Source organism: Triturus cristatus, chromosome 3_2 (genome assembly GCF_964204655.1).
Source record: "Triturus cristatus chromosome 3_2, aTriCri1.1, whole genome shotgun sequence".
NCBI lineage: Eukaryota > Metazoa > Chordata > Amphibia > Caudata > Salamandridae > Triturus > Triturus cristatus.
This window is the reverse complement of record NC_140584.1, coordinates 1,182,313,192-1,182,334,324: the sequence shown is the minus strand read 5'-3', so window position 1 is coordinate 1,182,334,324 and position 21,133 is coordinate 1,182,313,192. Positions and strand designations below refer to the sequence as shown.

At 45.4% G+C, this 21,133-nt stretch overlaps 1 protein-coding gene and 1 long non-coding RNA gene across 3 annotated transcripts in view; one reads left to right on the top strand and one right to left on the bottom strand.

The window, feature by feature from the left end:
* LOC146859397 (uncharacterized) overlaps positions 1-21,133 on the bottom strand; it is a 237,005-nt gene that overhangs the window by 25,106 nt on the left and 190,766 nt on the right. The window lies entirely within an intron of this gene.
* Positions 1-21,133, top strand: part of PRKAG3 (protein kinase AMP-activated non-catalytic subunit gamma 3) — a 389,089-nt gene that overhangs the window by 233,807 nt on the left and 134,149 nt on the right. For both annotated transcript variants that reach the window (XM_085650087.1, XM_085650086.1), the window contains exon 8: positions 19,387-19,468. In XM_085650087.1, coding sequence (XP_085506213.1) covers positions 19,387-19,468 — 82 coding nt within the window. The remainder of the gene's footprint in view (positions 1-19,386; positions 19,469-21,133) is intronic.

Here is a 21,133-nt window from a genome sequence, read left to right as displayed (position 1 = left end):
GGGACCTGTAACTTTTAGCTCATTTCCAGGGGGGACCTGTCACTTTTAGCTCATTTCCAGGGGGGACCTGTCACTTTTAGCTCATTTCCAGGGGGGGACCTGTCACTTTTAGTTCATTTCCAGGGCGTGGGACCTGTCACTTTTTGTTCATTTCCAGGGCGTGGGACCTGTCACTTTCAGCTCATTTCCAGGCCGTGGAACCTGTCACTTTTAGCTCATTTCCAGGGGGGGACCTGTCACTTTTAGCTCATTTCCAGGGGGGACCTGTCACTTTTAGTTCATTTCCAGGGCGTGGGACCTGTCACTTTTAGCTCATTTCCAGGGCGTGGGACCTGTCACTTTTAGCTCATTTCCAGGCCGTGGAACCTGTCACTTTTAGCTCATTTCCAGGGGGGGACCTGTCACTTTTAGTTCATTTCCAGGGCGTGGGACCTGGCACATTTTTTTTTTTGGGGACTAATCCTTTTATTGAAAAGAAATCAACATAAAACACTACATAGAAAAACCAGATGCAGTGAAAAGCAGACGTCAAAATGTACAAAAGTTTGCAAAATAAAGTTACAGTATAATACAAATCAGCACATTGGGTCAATAATGATTCATGGTCTCGGCTGTCTATTAGAAACCTTACAGTGTCTCATTGTCAACAGCGAATACGGGAACATCGCCAAAGGGGGTACATAGCAGGCCTCTGCTCTCGTTCCAGGGGCCCCATATTTTTATCCATTAGCTCAGGCATCCCCTGCTTTCATAAACCACCCTCTCCGCTTGCATACATGAGTCCATGTCGGACTCCCGATCAGTGTATCGAGGTTTAAACCCCCCCTTCCATGTTCTGGCGATATTGCGTTTTACCACCATGCAGCCTAATGAGACCCACAGTTTTTCGGATCTTAATAGATCGGTGGCATCCCAGGTGCTCAAAAGACAAAGCCGGGGGGTACCCTTGATAGGTTTATGGCAGATCTGGGACATGGCAGGCACATCCCAACCCCAGTATTTCTGAAAGACAGAACATTCCCATCATTGGTGTAAAAAGGTACCAGCGGAACCACAGCCATGGGGGCAGGTCGGGGAGCTGAGAAGTCCCATCTTAACAAGCGCTGAACGAGTGTAATAGGCTCTATGTAGTATGTTAAGCTGTATGAGTTTGAAGCGGGAACGGATAGCCACCTCCCAGGGTGAGGCCAGGGCCTCCCTCCATTCCTCATCGGTCATGTCTCCCACATCGATGGTCCATTTCATACGGATTTTATCAAGAGTCTCAGGGGAGTTAGTGAGGATTTTGTGATATGTCAATGAGATGGCTTTTTCTGGGAGGTAATTATCCAGTAGTCTATCCTCCAAAGGAGAGGAGGCAGGTAGGTCAGAACCCTTGGGAATTGCTTTATATAGTGCACTTCTTGCTTGAAGATATTTAAACGTTTCCCCCCGTGCAATTCGTACTGTGTTTGTAACTCGGCGAAAAGGACAACCTCGCCCCCGCCCATAGGTCCCCAATCCTAGAGAGACCGATAAGGTCCAATTTGTTAAATCCCGGCTGTCTTGAGAGCATACCTAATTGACAGGACTCTATTAGTGGAGTGACTCGAGTGATTTTACCTCTCCAGGCCAAGGCAGCTGTTGCAGTATGCCAGATGTAAACCGTGGTAGAAGTTGGGGTGTGCTTAGGTGTATATCTTGTCCCTCCATAAAGTGCCCTGAAGTAGTTACCAGCAAACATATAATGTCTGTCCATTCTATATGCTGGGTCTGTAATAGGTTGGTGTGTCCAATGGTTAAGGACCACTAACTGTGAGGTCCAGTAGTATGATCTAATGGCTGGCAAAGCGATGCCACCATCATACCAGCTTGGTGAGAGCCATTCGGGGTGTGCCGGCGTTCCAAAGCAGAGCACGTACCTCGGAGTCAACGGATTGAAAGTATTGAGGTATGACTAACTATGGCGTATTCTGTAAGGCGTATAGAAAACGGGGGAGTTCCATCATTTTATAAAGGGGCTTCGTCTGTGAACTTGGCTGGTGCTGCTGCCCTTGAAGGGATTCCTCGGACTCTCATTTCAACTTTCTTGGAACTAATACCGCGCCTCGCGGCCCCCGCTTTGCGGGAGCCGCTCGAGGGACCGGGACTTTGCTGCTGCTATTTGGGGCATTGATGGAGTGCTGACCCTGTAAGAACCGGGGTATTCAGGACTGCGAGGACCAGGGTGCTGTGCACGAAGCAGATCAGCCGCACCTGGTCCTCTTCCTGACTCCTCCCCCAACACTTTAAACAGGCGGTGTAGCCCCAGCATCGTGGGCTCCGTCTGTAATCTTGGCTGGTGCTGCTGCCCTTGAAGGGATTCCTCGGACTCTCATTTCAACTTTCTTGGAACTAATACCGCGCCTCGCGGCCCCCGCTTTGCGGATGCCGCTCGAGGGACCGGGACTTTGCTGCTGCTATTTGGGGCATTGTTGGAGTGCTGACCCTGTAAGAACCGGGGTATTCAGGACTGCGAGGACCAGGGTGCTGTGCACGAAGCAGATCAGCCGCACCTGGTCCTCTTCCTGACTCCTCCCCCAACACTTTAAACAGGCGGTGTAGCCCCAGCATCGTGGGCTCCGTCTGTGAACTTGGCTGGTGCTGCTGCCCTTGAAGGGATTCCTCGGACTCTCATTTCAACTTTCTTGGAACTAATACCGCGCCTCGCGGCCCCCGCTTTGCGGGAGCCGCTCGAGGGACCGGGACTTTGCTGCTGCTATTTGGGGCATTGTTGGAGTGCTGACCCTGTAAGAACCGGGGTATTCAGGACTGCGAGGACCAGGGTGCTGTGCACGAAGCAGATCAGCCGCACCTGGTCCTCTTCCTGACTCCTCCCCCAACACTTTAAACAGGCGGTGTAGCCCCAGCATCGTGGGCTCCGTCTGTGAACTTGGCTGGTGCTGCTGCCCTTGAAGGGATTCCTCGGACTCTCATTTCAACTTTCTTGGAACTAATACCGCGCCTCGCGGCCCCCGCTTTGCGGGAGCCGCTCGAGGGACCGGGACTTTGCTGCTGCTATTTGGGGCATTGTTGGAGTGCTGACCCTGTAAGAACCGGGGTATTCAGGACTGCGAGGACCAGGGTGCTGTGCACGAAGCAGATCAGCCACACCTGGTCCTCTTCCTGACTCCTCCCCCAACACTTTAAACAGGCGGTGTAGCCCCAGCATCGTGGGCTCCGTCTGTGAACTTGGCTGGTGCTGCTGCCCTTGAAGGGATTCCTCGGACTCTCATTTCAACTTTCTTGGAACTAATACCGCGCCTCGCGGCCCCCGCTTTGCGGGAGCCGCTCGAGGGACCGGGACTTTGCTGCTGCTATTTGGGGCATTGTTGGAGTGCTGACCCTGTAAGAACCGGGGTATTCAGGACTGCGAGGACCAGGGTGCTGTGCACGAAGCAGATCAGCCGCACCTGGTCCTCTTCCTGACTCCTCCCCCAACACTTTAAACAGGCGGTGTAGCCCCAGCATCGTGGGCTCCGTCTGTGAACTTGGCTGGTGCTGCTGCCCTTGAAGGGATTCCTCGGACTCTCATTTCAACTTTCTTGGAACTAATACCGCGCCTCGCGGCCCCCGCTTTGCGGGTGCCGCTCGAGGGACCGGGACTTTGCTGCTGCTATTTGGGGCATTGTTGGAGTGCTGACCCTGTAAGAACCGGGGTATTCAGGACTGCGAGGACCAGGGTGCTGTGCACGAAGCAGATCAGCCGCACCTGGTCCTCTTCCTGACTCCTCCCCCAACACTGTTGCCCCTTATTATATGTACGTTTCCCTGCCTACACGAGCTAGCGGGACGCGAGCGGGTCTTAGCACGGGGCTAAGACCGGGCAAAGAGCGGGCCGTTTGAGGCCGTTAGAGAACGGAAGAGACCGGACCGGGCCATCCCCCTAACGCCCTTAACCTTGTGCGAACAGTGTACGTATTACTTCATGTAATTTTATCAGATTATATTATTAGTGTATATTTATGGTTTTAAAAGTGCAACGATACCTGATTACGTACACTTAATCCCTCACCCACTTTCCATTGGTATCTAGAAAACATGGTATTAACGAGAGGGAAAAAATCTAAAGTGAAGGGGGGTGGAGGGAAGTGCCTAGGCCCCATGGATGACTTCATAGCCAAGGCAAATACATTCATTGACCAGAGTATCAGCCTAATAGAAGATAGGGTCTCTCTGGATTTAGCTTTGGCCAAAAGATCATCCATCGGAAACTTAAGGAATGCAAAAACCCCGGAAACTCTTAGTACAGATGGGCGCAGGCCACCTTGCGAGGGTAGGCGTAGCCTGCCAAATAACGTTGATTTATCGGCCTCCCAACTATCTGAGTTCCAGACAAGCTTAGATTTAGAGAAGACACCAGACATGATTCCTCAATTAACACCGGAAGAAGTGAGACAATCAAGAGGGAGGAGAGAGGGTGCCATAAGGAAACGAAAAAACACCTTTAAAAACTCTAGTCTTCGCCAAATTGCTGATCAGTGTAGTAGGGAAGAGATAGAACCTCACAACACAGAACATCTATCTGATCTAATAGCGATAAATCAGTCTACGCAAGACACTCTAGAATTAACAAACGAAGAAATTCCTATGCACTCACCTCACAGTAAAACAAGAAATGAGACTGATAATTCACAATTGATTAACAATCTCACGGCCCTCCTAAAATCTTCCCTTGCTCCACTTGAATCAAGACTAATACGGATAGAGCAACAGCTAGTGAACCTGATAGATGATATAAAACTTAAGCAAGGCCCAGGGGATTGTAGCAAGGAAAGAACTAAGTTGCCCCCTCAAAAGCCAGCAAACAGACAACATAAAGTTTTAGAAAATGTATCAGTAAAAGTAACACCAAAATTACCTCCTTCTAAAGTGCGACATGGTAATAGAGTAGTGGAACCCACCCTAAACCTCGTGATAACTCCGTCCCAGAATAACACCTCGAAAGAAAAAACATCAGCTCCGATAACCCTGGCCCCAAAAAAACTCATGCCTAACAAAAAAATAACGCCGACAAACAAAGCCCCCCAAAAAACCGTGGTGCCCGATAGCAACAGTGGCGACGTAAGGAAGCCTCCTGAACCTAGACTGGCTGTGGATTTGCCCCCAGAAGCAACTCCTTTTGTGGTTGTAATGACAGGCGTCCCTGAAATAGATAACCCAAATACAGAACCTACGTGGTCATTAAAAAATAAAGTCCAATACTGGCTTAATAATAATCGTCCTGTACCAGTAAATTGGACTTGTAGGATTCTGATGGTACGCAGGACCCCATGGGTGGGAAACAGTAGAAAAACTATACCAGGAGATTGCATTTTGATCACATTTGAGGACCCAAGAGTGGTAAACTATATCTGCTCTTGGGAGTTCTCGAATGCAAATGAGGAAATAGGAACTAGGAGACTTTCCTTTTTCTATCCTTCTGGTCTTGTTAAAGGGATCCCAAATTATGCCGTTCGCCCTTGGGAAGCAATAGTTCTACCTCAGGGGAAACAACCTAACCATTGGCAAGTAGCGGGTTCCCGCCACTATGATAACGATGGCCCCTGGCACGCATCGAGACCACAACACTGGAGAGGAGGGCGGGAGGACTGGGGTTCTCGAATGGTATACAGAGAGTCACCCCAAAGTGATTTTTGGTCTAGTATTCCGATGACAAATAGGTATAGTGTTCTTGAATCAGTTGATTGACTACCAGACATGATAGAAACAACAACATGCAAACTAAAGTCTAAGGAAAAAACAATCTGTCCAACAACTGACCTTGTGACCAACTCGGAAATTACAAACCCTAAGACATGTTACCCAGAACCTAAAGAAAAAATGACCTATATAATAAATAAAGCCCCGGTCAATATAGAACTGCAGCATTTACCCATCCTTTTTTGGAACGTAGCGGGCCTACGCTCCAAGATTAATGATGGGACGGCCGTTGCTTTCCTGGAGTCAGGGAAAATCATATGTCTCCAGGAGACATGGTCTATGACCGAACTCCATCTTCAGGGCTATAAAACATTTTTCACTCCCGCTCAGAGTACCAATGTAGGTAGACCCAAGGGAGGGTTGACCACATACATAGCAAACACAGTTAACTTTCTGAAAGTCTCTGTAGTTGTGTATGAACCAAACTTTCAGCTACTCTCCCTTGTGAAAAATAACAAAGAGACAATCCTATTGCTTAATTTTTACAACAACTTGGAAGAGGATACATTTTTGTCTGTTCTATCTGACATCAAGGAAAGGATAACCCATAAACTAAGGAAGGGAAAAGGGGCAGTTCATCTTCTATGGGGAGGAGACTTGAATCTACACCCATGCCCACATGTAGGGAAAAATCGTTGCGGGATCGTGGACGAAAATGATATTCCCCTGATGCATTTTTTTCATAGCAGGGGGGGAAACGCTATGAATAATGTTTTGACAGACCTGGAACTTGTAATCATCAATGAATCAAGTCCAGGTACAAATTCCCTGCAACCAACATACGTGGGTCGGGGCCACAAAACCACAGTAGATTATATCCTCGCTTCAACAGGATTGTTGCCCCGAGTCAGGCTGTTTGAGGTGTTGACAAACGATTTAAGCGATCATTCTGCCCTTAGGATGGAATGTCATGTAACCGATTGTCAATCTCCAACCGCTGTTATAGCGAAGACCCTCGCACAAAATAATCTTGAGATGGGAAGGCAAAATGGCTATACATTAAAATGGGGAAAAGTGGATCCGGAAGAATTTACAGGCAAATTGGTCAACGAGGCATACGAAAATATAATCAAGTGTTTGGATTTAGGAGTAACAGATGCAGAAGTCCTAAATAATTTTGCACAAATTATAGAGAATATTAAGGAACTTCTCACAGTAACTTTACACAACTCAAATCCAACTACTAAAGGGTGGTTTAACCATAGCTGTACTATGGCCTTAACTAAATTAAAGGAGGCGTTAAACAAAACCGATAGAGATCAGGTTCAGATCCAATTCTTGAGACATCAATATCGACGGGCTCGCAAGCAAAGAACTAAAGACTTAAAAGAGAAACTTTGGAATGATTTACATTCTAGCGCCGTTTCTAACAATAGCGCTGCCTTCTGGAGAACTGTTAAAACTCCTTATCTACAAGATAAAGACGGCCCAAAGATAGAAGTCGCAATTGAGGAAGATATCTGGGTGTCTCATTTTTCCAATATTTTTAATAATACAGCTACACAGACAGGGGCACAATTGCTACTTCCTACAGTTGTATACCCAATCTCCCTGTAGATTGATATTTCCGAAGTTATAGAGGCCTTGGTAGCGAGCAAAAGTGGGAAAGCCCCAGGCCCAGATGGGGTCCCAGTGGATCTTTTTAAATTTAATTTAGATCTCTGGTCCCCCATCCTTACGAGAGTATGCAGTGCATCAGTGAAGCTGGGCCTGCTAAAATCTTGGACAAAATCGATTATGGTCCCTATCTTTAAAAAGGGAGACCGTCAAGATGTGAAATGTTACCGTCCGATTTCCCTATTAGACTCCTTGGGAAAGGTTGTTGGCAGAGTCATGCTTGAGCGACTCCAGAACTGGGCCGAAGAGAAAGATATTGTCTCAGATCTTCAATTCAGTTTTCGGGAGGGTTTTGGAACTGTGGAGCAGGCTCTTAATCTTAGCATGATAGTGGCCAAATATCTTCAAGCAAAGAATGACACAGTCTACATGGTTTACATGGACTTGTCCGCTGCGTTCGACTGCGTCTCGCACGCAAAACTTTGGACGATTTTGGCCCACATGGGAGTGGATTCCCCCATTTTAGACTTTCTAAGAGAACTGTACTCAAATGCAACAGCAAGGGTTCGCTTTGGCACAAGAGGGGAGCTGACAGCACCTTTTGCAGTAGAGCGTGGAGTCAGGCAGGGATGTGTCCTGGCTCCCTTCCTCTTCTCTCTATACACAAATGGATTAGAGGAGGCGATGTTGAGGGGGGCGCAGGACCTACCACGAGTAAAACAACGCCTGATTCCCGCCCTGCTCTACGCAGACGATGCTGTCATTTTGGCACGCACACCACAAGAACTGCAAAACTCCCTGAACAGATATGTCAATTTTATGGGTGGGCTGGATCTACAAGTAAATGTAAAAAAAACGTTTGTTATGGTAACAGGTAGCGGGAAAAAACGTTTAAAGAACATTTTCCTTAATGACCAAAAATTGGAGATAACCACTCAATACTGCTACCTGGGTATCATGATTGGAGAAAAACTCAATTGGAGACCAGCAGTAGAGGCCAGAAGTCATCTTTTTAAAAGAGCAATAATTTCCTTGATGAGTTTTTCTCAGAGATTGGGGAAAAGGCCCCCAGTGGAACTATTAAGAATATATATAGCCAAATGCCAGGCCATTGCACTTTATGGGGCGGGGCTCTGGGGACATGTAGACGTTAGTGCCCTACAGGTGATCGAAAACACCTTTCTTAGTTTCCTGTTAGCAACACCACGTAGCACCTCGATCTACGCCTCCCATCTAGAACTCGCAATCCCTTATTTAGAGGACCTATTAAAGATCCAACCATTATTGCTTTGGCGGCGCATATGGACCTCTGAAAAAAATAGTATAACTCAGGAAGTTGTTGCAGATTCAATGATCCTTGACCAATCATCAAAAATCAAATGGCTTCGATACATTAGAAATTTCTTCAAAGATCTTGGATTGGAGAAATATTATCTCGAACCCAAAAACGTTATCGAGGTATCAAAACGATCATTGAAACAACTGGCCCTGACACATTTAGAATCACTAAGGCTGGCATCTGAGTGGTCAAAACCCTCGGTTCTACATGCCAATACGATCCAGTTGACGTTCCTAATCCAGCCCTATCTTACATTACAGATTAGCACCTATGACAGAATGCTATTAACAAGATTCAGACTAGAGCTTTTTCACAGATTAGTAGCATTCCCTGATAGAAAAAAGTGGGATTTAACTCTCTCTACCTGTCCCTGTGATGAAAAATCAATACAGTCAAATTTACACACAATATTGTTCTGTAAATTCCATCACCCACACAGGAGGGTTTGGCTACTTCCTTTATTAAAGCAGTGGGGATTTAGACAATGTCGTCCAGCCATGTTACGCCTTCAACTGCTAGAATCTGAACTGGTCTGTTATTGTGTTCTCAATTTTCTAAAATGTATTGTAAAACACAGGAAAAATCTGTAAGACAAAATGCTATCGAAAACATAAGAATTGCTTTCTGTAAAACACCTGACTTTGGATTTGTGTAACTATTTCCCATGATTACCATTTTTATTGTATATTTGTATATTTTTGTGTGTGAAATGTACCTTTTATGGTTTTACAATTTGTAAAAACCGAATAAAGAAGTTTATATATATAAAGGGCAGCTCTCCCTAGTAGTGTAAGGGGTAATGTTTTCCAGTGCTGCACATCGGCTCGGAGGCGATGTGAAGGGGGTAAGAGAGTCTGTTGATGGAAGACCTTTGCATTCCCAGTGATGTATATGCCGAGATATCGAAAGCAGTCTGTAACTTTCTTGGCGCCGCAGCCCGTGGGAAGTATCGGGGGTTCCCCACTCAAAACGTAGACCAATGATTTATCCCAGTTGATGGTATAGCCGGAATACTTTTGGAAAAGCGCAAAAATATGTAGTATCCTGTGAATCGAAAATTGGGGCTTGTCCAAATAGAGTAGGATGTTGTCGGCATAGAGGGAGATTTTATCCGACCACTCCGGCGACCAATTAAGCCCCCGAATGAGGTAATCACCCCTAATCCATAGAGCTAGAGGTTCAAGTGCTAGAGCAAATAACAATGGCGACAGGGGGCAGCCCTGTCTCGTACCCTTTCCGAACTCAAAGATTGCCGACCTGTCACCATTAACCAAAATCCGGGCCAGGGGTTTTGAATAAAGTTGACGCACACAGGATAAAAATCGATCACCAAATCCGTATCTCTCGAGTGAGGCAAACATGAAGGGCCACTCCATTATATCGAAAGCTATCTTGGCATCTAAAGACATGATCACTGAATCTTCTTGTATGGTAGAGACCCTCCCCAGTACTCCAAAAAGACTACGGAGATTGAGTGCTGTATTTCTTGCAGGCATAAAGCCGGACTGGTCCGGATGTATCAGTCTATGGAGATGAGAGAGTGAGAGGCGGAGGCCCAAAGTTATAGCCAAAATCTTGACCCCCGGATCAAGGAGAGAAATAGGTCTGTATGAACAGCATTGCTCAGGGGGCTTCCCCTTTTTGTGTATGACAGCAATATTTGCTAATCTCTGCGTTTCAGGAAGAACCCCTCGAGCAGCACCTTTGGCATACATTCGCACGAGAAACGGGGCAATCATTGAAGAGACAATTTTGTAAAGTTTGATTGGAAGGCCACTCGGGCCCATGGCTTTTCCAGATTGTAGCGGGCCAATTGCCTTAGACACCTCATCAGGAGTCAAGGCAGTGTCAAGCTCTGTGACGTCCTGGGGATCTAACACTGGCAGGGTAAGTGTGAGAGTAGTTCAGCTGCCGCTTCCTCAGTGGACGTGGATAAAGGAATATAAACATGCTCAAAATAGTTAGCAAAGTCTCCGCAATACTAGCTCTATCATGGTGCCTCACACCATTTGGATCTACAATTTCAGCCACCCACCTATTGGCTAACTCTCGCCTGTCAAGCCACGCCAACAACTTACTGACTTTGTAACCGATATCATACACACGGTGTTGAGTGGCCCGATACTGGGTCCTCGCTGTATCATCTGCGATATCTTTATATTCTTTTTGTTTTCTGGCTAGTTAATGTGAGGCGTCTAAGGATGCATATGCCACCAATTCGTATTCGAAAAGCGGCACCTCGTTCTCTATTTCTCCCAATCGTCTACACTTTTCTTTCCTGTGGCCTGCCACTGCCACCACCCCGCAACCCTGGATCACTGCCTTATATGCCTCCCATAGCGTTACATCTGACTCGACAGAGCCATCATTGTCAGTGAAATAGTTTTCGGTAGCCTCCGCCAGTTTGTCTCGTATCTCTGATACACTAAGGTACCAAGGGTTGAGAACCATTTCATGGCAAGTGGGGGGGTAGCAAACCACCGTAATGAGTTATGATAGTCAGAGATACCCCTGGGAAGGAAGGAGATCTCACCGAACATGGGGAGTTGGGTGGCTTTGCAGAAGAGATAATCTATATGGGACATACTCCCATGAACCCGGAATGGAAGGTGTATTGTCTGGTTGTAGGGTAGCATACACACCATACATCTATCAGTCCTGTGGCCCCCAGAATATCTGCCAATATCTTCCCCGGTGGTTTCCCTCGCCTGGGTGGCAAGCGGTCAAGATCGCCGTTCAAGGCGGCCTTACAGTCTACCCCCACCAATATATCTCCCTCAGGCAGGCCTAGCATATGTGGACCTAAGTCTGTCATGGTAGAGGAATGGAGTTTGGGGGGTAAATATAAGGAGGTCACTTTGAGAGAGCTACCCTCCCATTGTCCAGAGACCGTAATGAAGTGACCAAGACGGTTGGGAGTGATTTTATGTACCTGGAAGGGGAGAGAACTGCGTGCAAGGATGCCCACCCCCTGGATCCCCGAGCATAACCCGCATGAGCTATCAGTTTATAACCCATCTGTTGAGTGCACAGTAGGAGGTACTTTGGATATGCTTTCCTTGAAGTAATACTAGGTCAGGGGCGTGACATTTTAGGTATTGTAATACTCTTCCCTCTTAATTCGATCTCCCAGACCATTCACATTCCATGAAAGTAATTTAAGACGACCTGGTGGTGAAGTCATGTTATGGTCAACACTCAGCTATACATATGACTAGTGGCCTCGCTTCCCACAGTGGCAACGGGGCTACATTGAATACCCATACAATTCTGTACCGCGAGACACAATGATAAATGTAGTACATTTTTGACCATGGAAACATTTTTAAGTCTGCTAATAGCGACCCAAGTGACTTCAGGGGCGACATCATTGATCAGACTGCACAGAAAACACAAAAAAAGACTACAATAAAACCCAATGAAACTCCCTGGGACCCTCCCCCACCCTGCCTCCCTGCAACGTGGACTTAGAACTGCCCACCCCCTAATTTTGCAGAGCGCCTGTATACTCAAAACAAGTAGACTGTATATAAGGGAGCGCTACACAGCTGAAACTACGCTAGAATGTGGCCTGCATCCCCTGTAACAAAAGTTATGTGTGCCCAAGATATCGCACATCAGACCTCATGTACAATGATGGGGTTGATACATATCCACCCACAGTGGCCGACCCCACCCCCGTTATGACCATCAGCAGCCGGTCCAGAACCTTGATAACCGTAGGTTGCGACCCCATGGGCAGATGGCAGCACATAGTTCCTGTAATACATCAAGGGACACAGCAGCTCGTGAGGGGTAGGATGGGCCACCGCCATGGATTGTGGTCGACTGTGAATCAGATACCCTCATCTTGATCAATCCTCTCCAGTGACCTTTCACTTATAGATCATTTCTGGGGCGTGGGATCTGTCACTTTTAGTTTGATGAGTAAAGGTACCCCGCTTTACCACTTGCACTAATGCTTCTTCTAATGCTCGCTGCTATTGAAGGGTGGCCGGCTTGTCTTTAGTAATTCCTGTGTAGAGGACGGACCCTTCGTACAATCTGGCATTAACTACTTGCCCAATTACAATCCCTTAGATGGAATAAAAGACATAACATTTTCGTAGACCTCTTAAGTGAAAAAGAATGTTTTCCGCATGGATACAGTATATGTTGTATGTTGTAGGTATCATCCAGTAGGCACCGCAGGTTTCTCATCTTGTGTTTTTTGTGTGGTGGTTTGACAAAACGCCTGCCCTATTTGGGAGCGTATGCTTCTATTCTGTGGTTTGAGTCTGAGCACCAGCGTCTAGGGTTCACCTTTATTGCTGTTCACCTGCAGAGTTATTGTTCATCCATCACCAAACTTCACTTAGACAATTTTGGAGCACGTCAATGTGTACTAAATTATTGTTTGAGGATAAAGGAAAGATGACCAGTGGTATGTACCATCAACATCAGTTACCCTTCTCATGCATCAGGGACATAAATTACATTTACATTGAAGTACATCACATATAATTTTTGTCTTAAATTACAAAAAAGTGCATACATTGTTGATTTTATATCATGTTTTTTTATTCATTGTTCAGAATCTAGACAGGACTGTATTATACAACAGAGTGTAAAAGATTGAATTTCCAAAAGTGGGCACACGGTCCCATCACCAATCAATTTATTCCATTTTCGATCCCGCTTTGTAATGTATTCTGATGGGCGGTGTCATTTAGTTTTTAGAAGAATCATACTAACCGTGAAATGCAGATGTATGTGGCTGTAGTCAATGATTTGTTATTTTGCAGAAGATTGCGGATGGTCAAGGTGAGAGCACTTGGTAATGTTGACTAGAAACTGACAGTAAGCTGTCTTCCCAGTCTGAATGCTTTCTATTGCAATATCTGATAGAAACCATTCAACATTTGGATTCTTTTGATATGTGTGACTCATTCTGTGCTATTGTTAAATAAAGACTTTTTCCTTAAGCTACACGTAAACCCATCACTAATAATCCAAGAGTACAATAACATTATGTATAATTGACTGGTCTTGATAGATTTCAAATAACTGACATAATGAAAGTGTTCTGTGATAGTGTGTGGTATAGTTTTGTATTATTTGCAGTCAGTATTGACTGTATAATTATATTGTCCAGTTTATGGACAGTATAGATCTAGTTACCAACTATGGTAACTCTCATATTATGGCCTGCAAACTGGGAAGTCAAAACCCGCAGGTTACCTATTAAGGGACAGCTCCTATCTAGTGTGAAGGATTTTACTCACCTGGGTTTTACTTTTAGTTTATCAAGCTCTTCGCAGCCATCATTGGCCAGTTCTAGTCTTAAACTTAGTACGTCAGCAGGAGCCATTTTTAATCTCCCTTGGAGGCGAACAACCTTAACAATGTGGTCGTTACACTGCGGTATGTTTACATCTCGGCCATTACAACGCAAATCGTTAAAACGACTTGCGCTGGATGGCGCTATACACTAAGGAATAGTATGATTTACTATTCCAATACCTTCCCTACTGTTACGTAGGCTGGAGTTGGAATAGTAAATCATACTATTCCTAAGTCCAGGGCCCTCCGTTGTAACGACTTGCGTTGTAATAACTGCGATGTAACGTACCGCGGTCTAACAATCGCGTTGTAACGTCACATATTACTCTAGGACAAAGGAAAAGGGGAAAATGTTACCGCTGTTAAAAATCTATAATGCTCAATGTGTCCCTGCGGCTACGAATGTGGCAGGAATATGGGGCTCTTGCAAGAGGTCTTCCCTTCAGCGTGAGGACGGTCGTATCGGTAGGAGGTCTTTACAGCTCCCTCTACTCAGCCTCTAGTTTTATTTGACACACTTGTTTTATCGAGGATAGTGTCTAAGTGGCACCCCTACTCCTTTGGGTCAGTATATGGCCAAAGTCCAAAGCCATATTCTGTAGAGAGATTCTTTCAGATTGTCTCCATCTGGATAATTGGGGCTCTCTACGGTGGTTGAAATACATTGACACAACCTTTCAAGTGCTGGGGTTCTCTCCGATGTTTCTGTCTCCTATTAGGTTACAGAAAGGAGACAAATCTAGGATAAAAAGGCTCTTTTTGGAATGTTGTGCTGAGGTCAGAATGCAGAAGGAGCTGGCCAAGGTCTCGGTCTCGACTTACTTCCGTGTCCGTGCCAGTCAAGAGCCCGTTCTCTATCATTCTCTAGAATTAATGCAATGGGAAAGGTCCCTTATTTTTTGTTTCTGATCAGCCTCGGTATGGTGACTTATGAGTTTTAAAATGCCAACCGACGCCTTGGGAGGCCCCTCCAGGGCTTGTTTCCTCACAATCACTAATGCTTTACATCCTTTTCTCGAAATATTTTAGTTACGCCCGGAGACTCTTTTTGAAACCTCTTTTAGAATCCCTGGGGCACCGAAGCTGTGAACAGGCCTTGTACAAATTGCAATCTTTGGTACCCCAATCATCTGTGCCAGGACCTGTTCTTTCCTTTGGATACCCCAATCATCTGTGCCAGGACCTGTTCTTCACTTTGGATACCCCAATCTTCTGTGCCAGGGTCTGTTCTTTCCTTTGGATACCCCAATCATCTGTGCCAGGGTCTATTCTTTCCTTTGGATACCCCAATCATCTGTGCAGGGTCTGTTCTTTCCTTTGTTACCCCAATCATCTGTGCAGGGTCTGTTCTTTCCTTTGGATACCCGAATCATCTGTGCCAGGGTCTGTTCTTTACTTTGGATACCCCAATCATCTGTGCCAGGGTCTGTTCTTTCCTTTGGATACTCCAATCATCAGTGCCAGGGCCTGTTCTTTCCTTTGGATACCCCAATCATCTGTGCCAGGACCTGTTCTTTCCTTTGTTACCCCAATCATCTGTGCCAGGGTCTGTTCTTTCCTTTGGATACCCCAATCATCTGTGCCAGGGCCTGTTCTTTCCTTTGTTACCCCAATCTTCTGTGCAGGGTCTGTTCTTTCCTTTGTTACCCCAATCATCTGTGCAGGGTCTGTTCTTTGCTTTGGATACCCCAATCATCTGTGCCAGGGTCTGTTCTTTCCTTTGGATACCCCAATCATCTGTGCCAGGGTCTGTTCTTTCCTTCGGATACCCCAATCATCTGTGCCAGGGCCTGTTCTTTCCTTTGGATACCCCAATCATCAATGCCAGGGTCTGTTCTTTCCTTTGTTACCCCAATCATCTGTGCAGGGTCTGTTATTTCCTTTGTTACCCCAATCATCTGTGCAGGGCCTGTTCTTTCCTTTGTTACCCCAATCATCTGTGCCAGGGTCAGTTCTTTCCTTTGGATACCCAAATCTTCTGTGCCAGGGTCTGTTCTTTCCTTTGGATACCCCAATCTTCTGTGCCAGGGTCTGTTCTTTCCTTTGGATACCCCGATCATCCGTGAAGGGTCTGTTCTTTCCTTTGGATACCCCAATCATCAGTGCCAGGGTCTGTTCTTTCCTTTGGATACCCCAATCATCAGTGCCAGGGTCAGTTCTTTCCTTTGGCTACCCAATCATCAGTGCCAGGGTCAGTTCTTTCCTTTGGATACCCCAATCATCTGTGCCAGGGTCTGTTCTTTCCTTTGGATACCCCGATCATCTGTGCAGGGTCTGTTCTTTCCTTTGGATACCCCAATCATCTGTGAAGGGTCTGTTCTTTCCTTTGGATACCCCAATCATCTGTGCAGGGTCTGTTCTTTCCTTTGGATACCCCAATCATCTGTGCAGGGTCTGTTCTTTCCTTTGGATACCCCAATCATCAGTGCCAGGGTCTGTTCTTTCCTTTGGATACCCCAATCATCTGTGCCAGGGTCTGTTCTTTCCTTTGGATACCCCAATCATCTGTGAAGGGTCTGTTCTTTCCTTTGGATACCCCGATCATCTGTGCAGGGTCTGTTCTTTCCTTTGGATACCCCAATCATCTGTGAAGGGTCTGTTCTTTCCTTTGGATACCCCAATCATCTGTGCCAGGGTCTGTTCTTTCCTTTGGATACCCCGATCATCTGTGCAGGGTCTGTTCTTTCCTTTGGATACCCCAATCATCTATGAAGGGTCTGTTCTTTCCTTTGGATACCCCAATCATCTTTGCAGGGTCTGTTCTTTCCTTTGGATACCCCAATCATCAGTGCCAGGGTCTGTTCTTTCCTTTGGATACCCCAATCATCTGTGCAGGGTCTGTTCTTTCCTTTGGATACCCCAATCATCTGTGCCAGGGTCTGTTCTTTCCTTTGGATACCCCAATCATCTGTGCCAGGGTCTGTTCTTTCCTTGGGATACCCCGATCATCTGTGCAGGGTCTGTTCTTTCCTTTGGATAGCCCAATCATCTGTGAAGGGTCTGTTCTTTCCTTTGGATACCCCAATCATCTGTGCAGGGTCTGTTCTTTCCTTTGGATACCCCAATCATCTATGAAGGGTCTGTTCTTTCCTTTGGATACCCCAATCATCTGTGCAGGGTCTGTTCTTTCCTTTGGATACCCCAATCATCAGTGCCAGGGTCTGTTCTTTCCTTTGGATACCCCAATCATCTGTGCAGGCTCTGTTATTTCCTTTGGATACCCCAATCATCTGTGCCAGGGTCTGTTCTTTCCTTTGGATACCCCGATCATCTGTGCAGGGTCTGTTCTTTCCTTTGGATACCCCAATCATCTGTGAAGGGTCTGTTCTTTTCTTTGGATACCCCAATCATCTGTGCAGGGTCTGTTCTTTCTTTTGGATACCCCAATCATCTGTGCCAGGGTCTGTTCTTTCCTTTGGATACCCCGATCATCTGTGCAGGGTCTGTTCTTTCCTTTGGATACCCCAATCTTCTGTGCCAGGGTCTGTTCTTTCCTTTGGATAACCCGATCATCTGTGAAGGGTCTGTTCTTTCCTTTGGATACCCCAATCATCTGTGCCAGGGTCTGTTCTTTCCTTTGGATACCCCAATCATCAGTGCCAGGGTCAGTTCTTTCCTTTGGATACCTCAATCATCAGTGCCAGGGTCTGTTCTTCCTGTAAAGCAGCTGTTTTTGCTCGGAGAACCATGGGCAAATAGTTCTGCTTGTTTTAATATGATCTTATTCTGATTGTAGATATTTACTGTACTTGATTAGTTTATATTTTATAGATACACTATGCACATTATGTGCTGAAATGCGAATTGCTTTAGAGAATTCATGTGTTGTAGTTTTATTTTGTTATGAGCACTAGTTATTATGCCTTATGGTTATTGGATTATTTATTTTCTTAATGATGCCGAGGTTGATGGAGTTTTTTTTTAATACTCATTCAATTGCTCTATATTATTTTTCTCTTTTATGGCCACGTACAGCTGAATAAAGAAATAAAGAAGGCTGTATAATTAAATAGAAATCATGTTTTCAAAGTTCACCAGGCTATTGTGAATATGGGATTAGGCTCAATACAATTGAAGTCTATTTCTAATATATAATGACTATATCTGTGAACGTACCGTAGATGCCTACACCCAAGTGACTCTGAGTGCTGAGATGTATTTATTCTCTCACCTATAATGTACATAGGACCTATTGATATCTCCATGTATTATGGAACTGTGCATTCATTCCAGCATGGGTAATATGCCAATCTATAGTTGTCTATCCTTGGGTTTGAAATAATGTGGTATTAAAGCTACATTATGATTTGTAATCGATTTTCACTGGCCAAGGAGCACACCTGTACTAAATGATGTTTCATAATCTTTGGTGTTACTGAGACATCAATTGTATGCAATAATCACATATTAATAATGTTTAACAAATATTGTCTGATACCTAAGACGTTATATTGATTTGTTTAATCGTATTTACAGCCTTGAGAACGCGAGGTAACTCGCGAACCACTGTCGGCTGTTGTAAGAATGAACAATTACTGCTGTTAGAAGAGAATAGTTCTCATATTTTCATGGTACAAGTGGTGAAGAATGCAACACTACTATCCTGTCTTGATTATGGAAAATGAATTGAAAAATCTTTTGTACAAGGGTTAAATGTTATCATAAAATCAATTATGTATGTTTGTTTTTGTAATTTTTGCAATGATTTGTGCTGCATCTCAAATTGAAATTTAATTTATTTTGTGCCACATGTGATTTCTTTCTTTTTTTTGCTCAAGATGCACCGGGATCTTTGTGCTGTCTACAAATGACTGTAATTCCAGTTTATTTTTTTCTCTGACTATTCTCGAGGGCTTCAGACAAATATTAAATACACTTGGGGATAAAAGTGATCCAAATGGGACGCCACATATAATGGGGAGTGTGTAAAGGTGAGAGCCCTCCAAGACCCACCACCCTGGAGACATGTATGAGGCCTGAATGAATCTCAAATGCACCTTAGACAGGTGACATCAAGGTGCACAAGGGAGCGCTTCTACACTCACCAGCCTAGAGCTGTGTAATGATGATGGTGGATGAGTGAGTTCCTATTTACTCACAACCCTGACAATTTGTGAGGGTCAGCAAGCCGGTGAGAAAGAGTGAGTGCTCCAATATCTGACCAACCTGGTGATGTGTGAGGGACAAGGTGCATGAGTGAGCTATTAATACTCACCGCTTTGGAGATGCATGAAGGATTTATGCATCCTCTAGTATGTGCCATGCAAGAGACATGTGCGGGTGAAAGAGTGAGCCCTCAAAAGCTCACCATCCTGAGAGACCTGACTATCAGGGTGCATAAGGGAGTCCCACAATATTCACCACTTTAGGAGTGCATGCAGTGAGTCATTTCCAGTTCCTTGTAATAACCTGGACTCTCTCTCTCTCTCTCTCATCCCTTTATGCAGATAAAAAAGGCCTTTTTTGCACTGGTGGCCAATGGTGTCAGGGCTGCTCCACTCTGGGACAGCAAACAGCAGAGCTTTGTGGGTAAGTGTCTTGGCATCATTGTACCTCACTTGATACCATTCACCTACATAGGCCATGCACACCATCTGCTGGATACCTGTGCAAGGACTTGAGGGCTCTTCTTGTACATACATGATTCCTTAAGATCTGGTGGACATTGGAGAGATTAGATGCAAGCTGTGTATAAGGGAGCATAATGGTCCTTAGTTTTGGTGCAACACCATCTCTGTTCTTACCAGAAGTGGAGCAACTACCCTGAGATCTGAGGTTTTCCATCAGGCCGAAGCTTTAAAGGGTACTTAGAAGGGGATTGGGCCCATCACATGTCAGTCAAGTATTCTGCTCTTACCACCATCCACTCTCAGCCCCCACGATCTCCCCGCCTCTACTTGCATCACTTCCTCCTGTCATTAATCCCCTCCTAACCTGCTGGGAGTTACCACCTTTTCTACCTTTAACTTTGTTGACCAGGGGTCCACCAAGGCTTAATGTAAGGCAGATATGCCGGAGCGCTACCAATAATGTAAATCCTTCCCTAATAGTCATTATATGTAAATGTATTGCATGTTGCATAGCGAGAAAATATGGCATGGATTCTACCCACGTAGATATACATTGAACACAGTCTATTATACCAAGTGTGTGAGGCAAAATGAAAATGGAAAATAAATTGGGATGAAGTAAGAAAGGAGATTGAAAGAGACGAATGACCAAAAGAGGTTGGTAATAAAGAATTATCAGGTGGAAGAACCCTGGTCAGCAGAGGCTGGGCAAAATTCATATCCTGTCCAAAAATGAAAAAAAATGCTTTTGAGATCTTTGGATAATAAACTTAGAATACTGATAAGAGAAACAGGCAGCTGGGTTGCAGAGGATTGCACCACCCAGACAAGTCACAAAAGTAGTTAAATATTGCCTGCCTCAGATGGCCAGCTGCCACATGACCACAAATCACAATATTATTCCACAGGGGTATGAGAGGCAATATATGTCAGGTAAAAACTCTAGAGTATGCACATCATGTAAAATAATGAGTAAGTCCACATCGTTGCTTGTGATCTTTAGTTGCTTTTATTCATGATGCCCTTGGTGTTCAAAACAGCCATTGCGTTTCGCCCAGACATGGGCTTCTTCAGGGCAAGGCAAGTCTTAGTCGGAGCTCCTCGGGGTAAAGTTCGCGTCAATTATTGATCAAGTCCATGATATATGAAGTAAAAAACCCTCTCAGTAATGTAGCAAAGGTGGTCCAAGATTTAGGAGGAAATAGTAATCTGCCTCCTTTGGGCAGATCCGTGGTAGGGATGTTGGTATTTTTTAGAAGTGCTCCGTGTTCGGGCAGCCATCAGCTCCGTTCCGTCCACGCCTGTAGCTGATGAACTGCTGGCACCTCCCGCTGAAAGTTTGTACCCCAACGGGGAAGTGCTGGGGCTCGCACTTTCAAACGGAAGAAGTGCTGGTACTCTGTCCTGGGGGTGCCTGTCCTTCGAAACCCCCTCGTTTGCATAATCCTAGTTGCACAAAATTTTGTTCACGTTGAACAGAGGATCTTTGTAGATGGTGGTAGTGTGGCTCGTGATGCGAAGGCAGGGCCCCAGCCCCCACAACTGTAGATGGTTTCACAAATGTTGAGGCGCCCCGAGTCGGGGCCCTTTTCCCCTACATAGAGTTTCATGTCCCTGGTAGGAG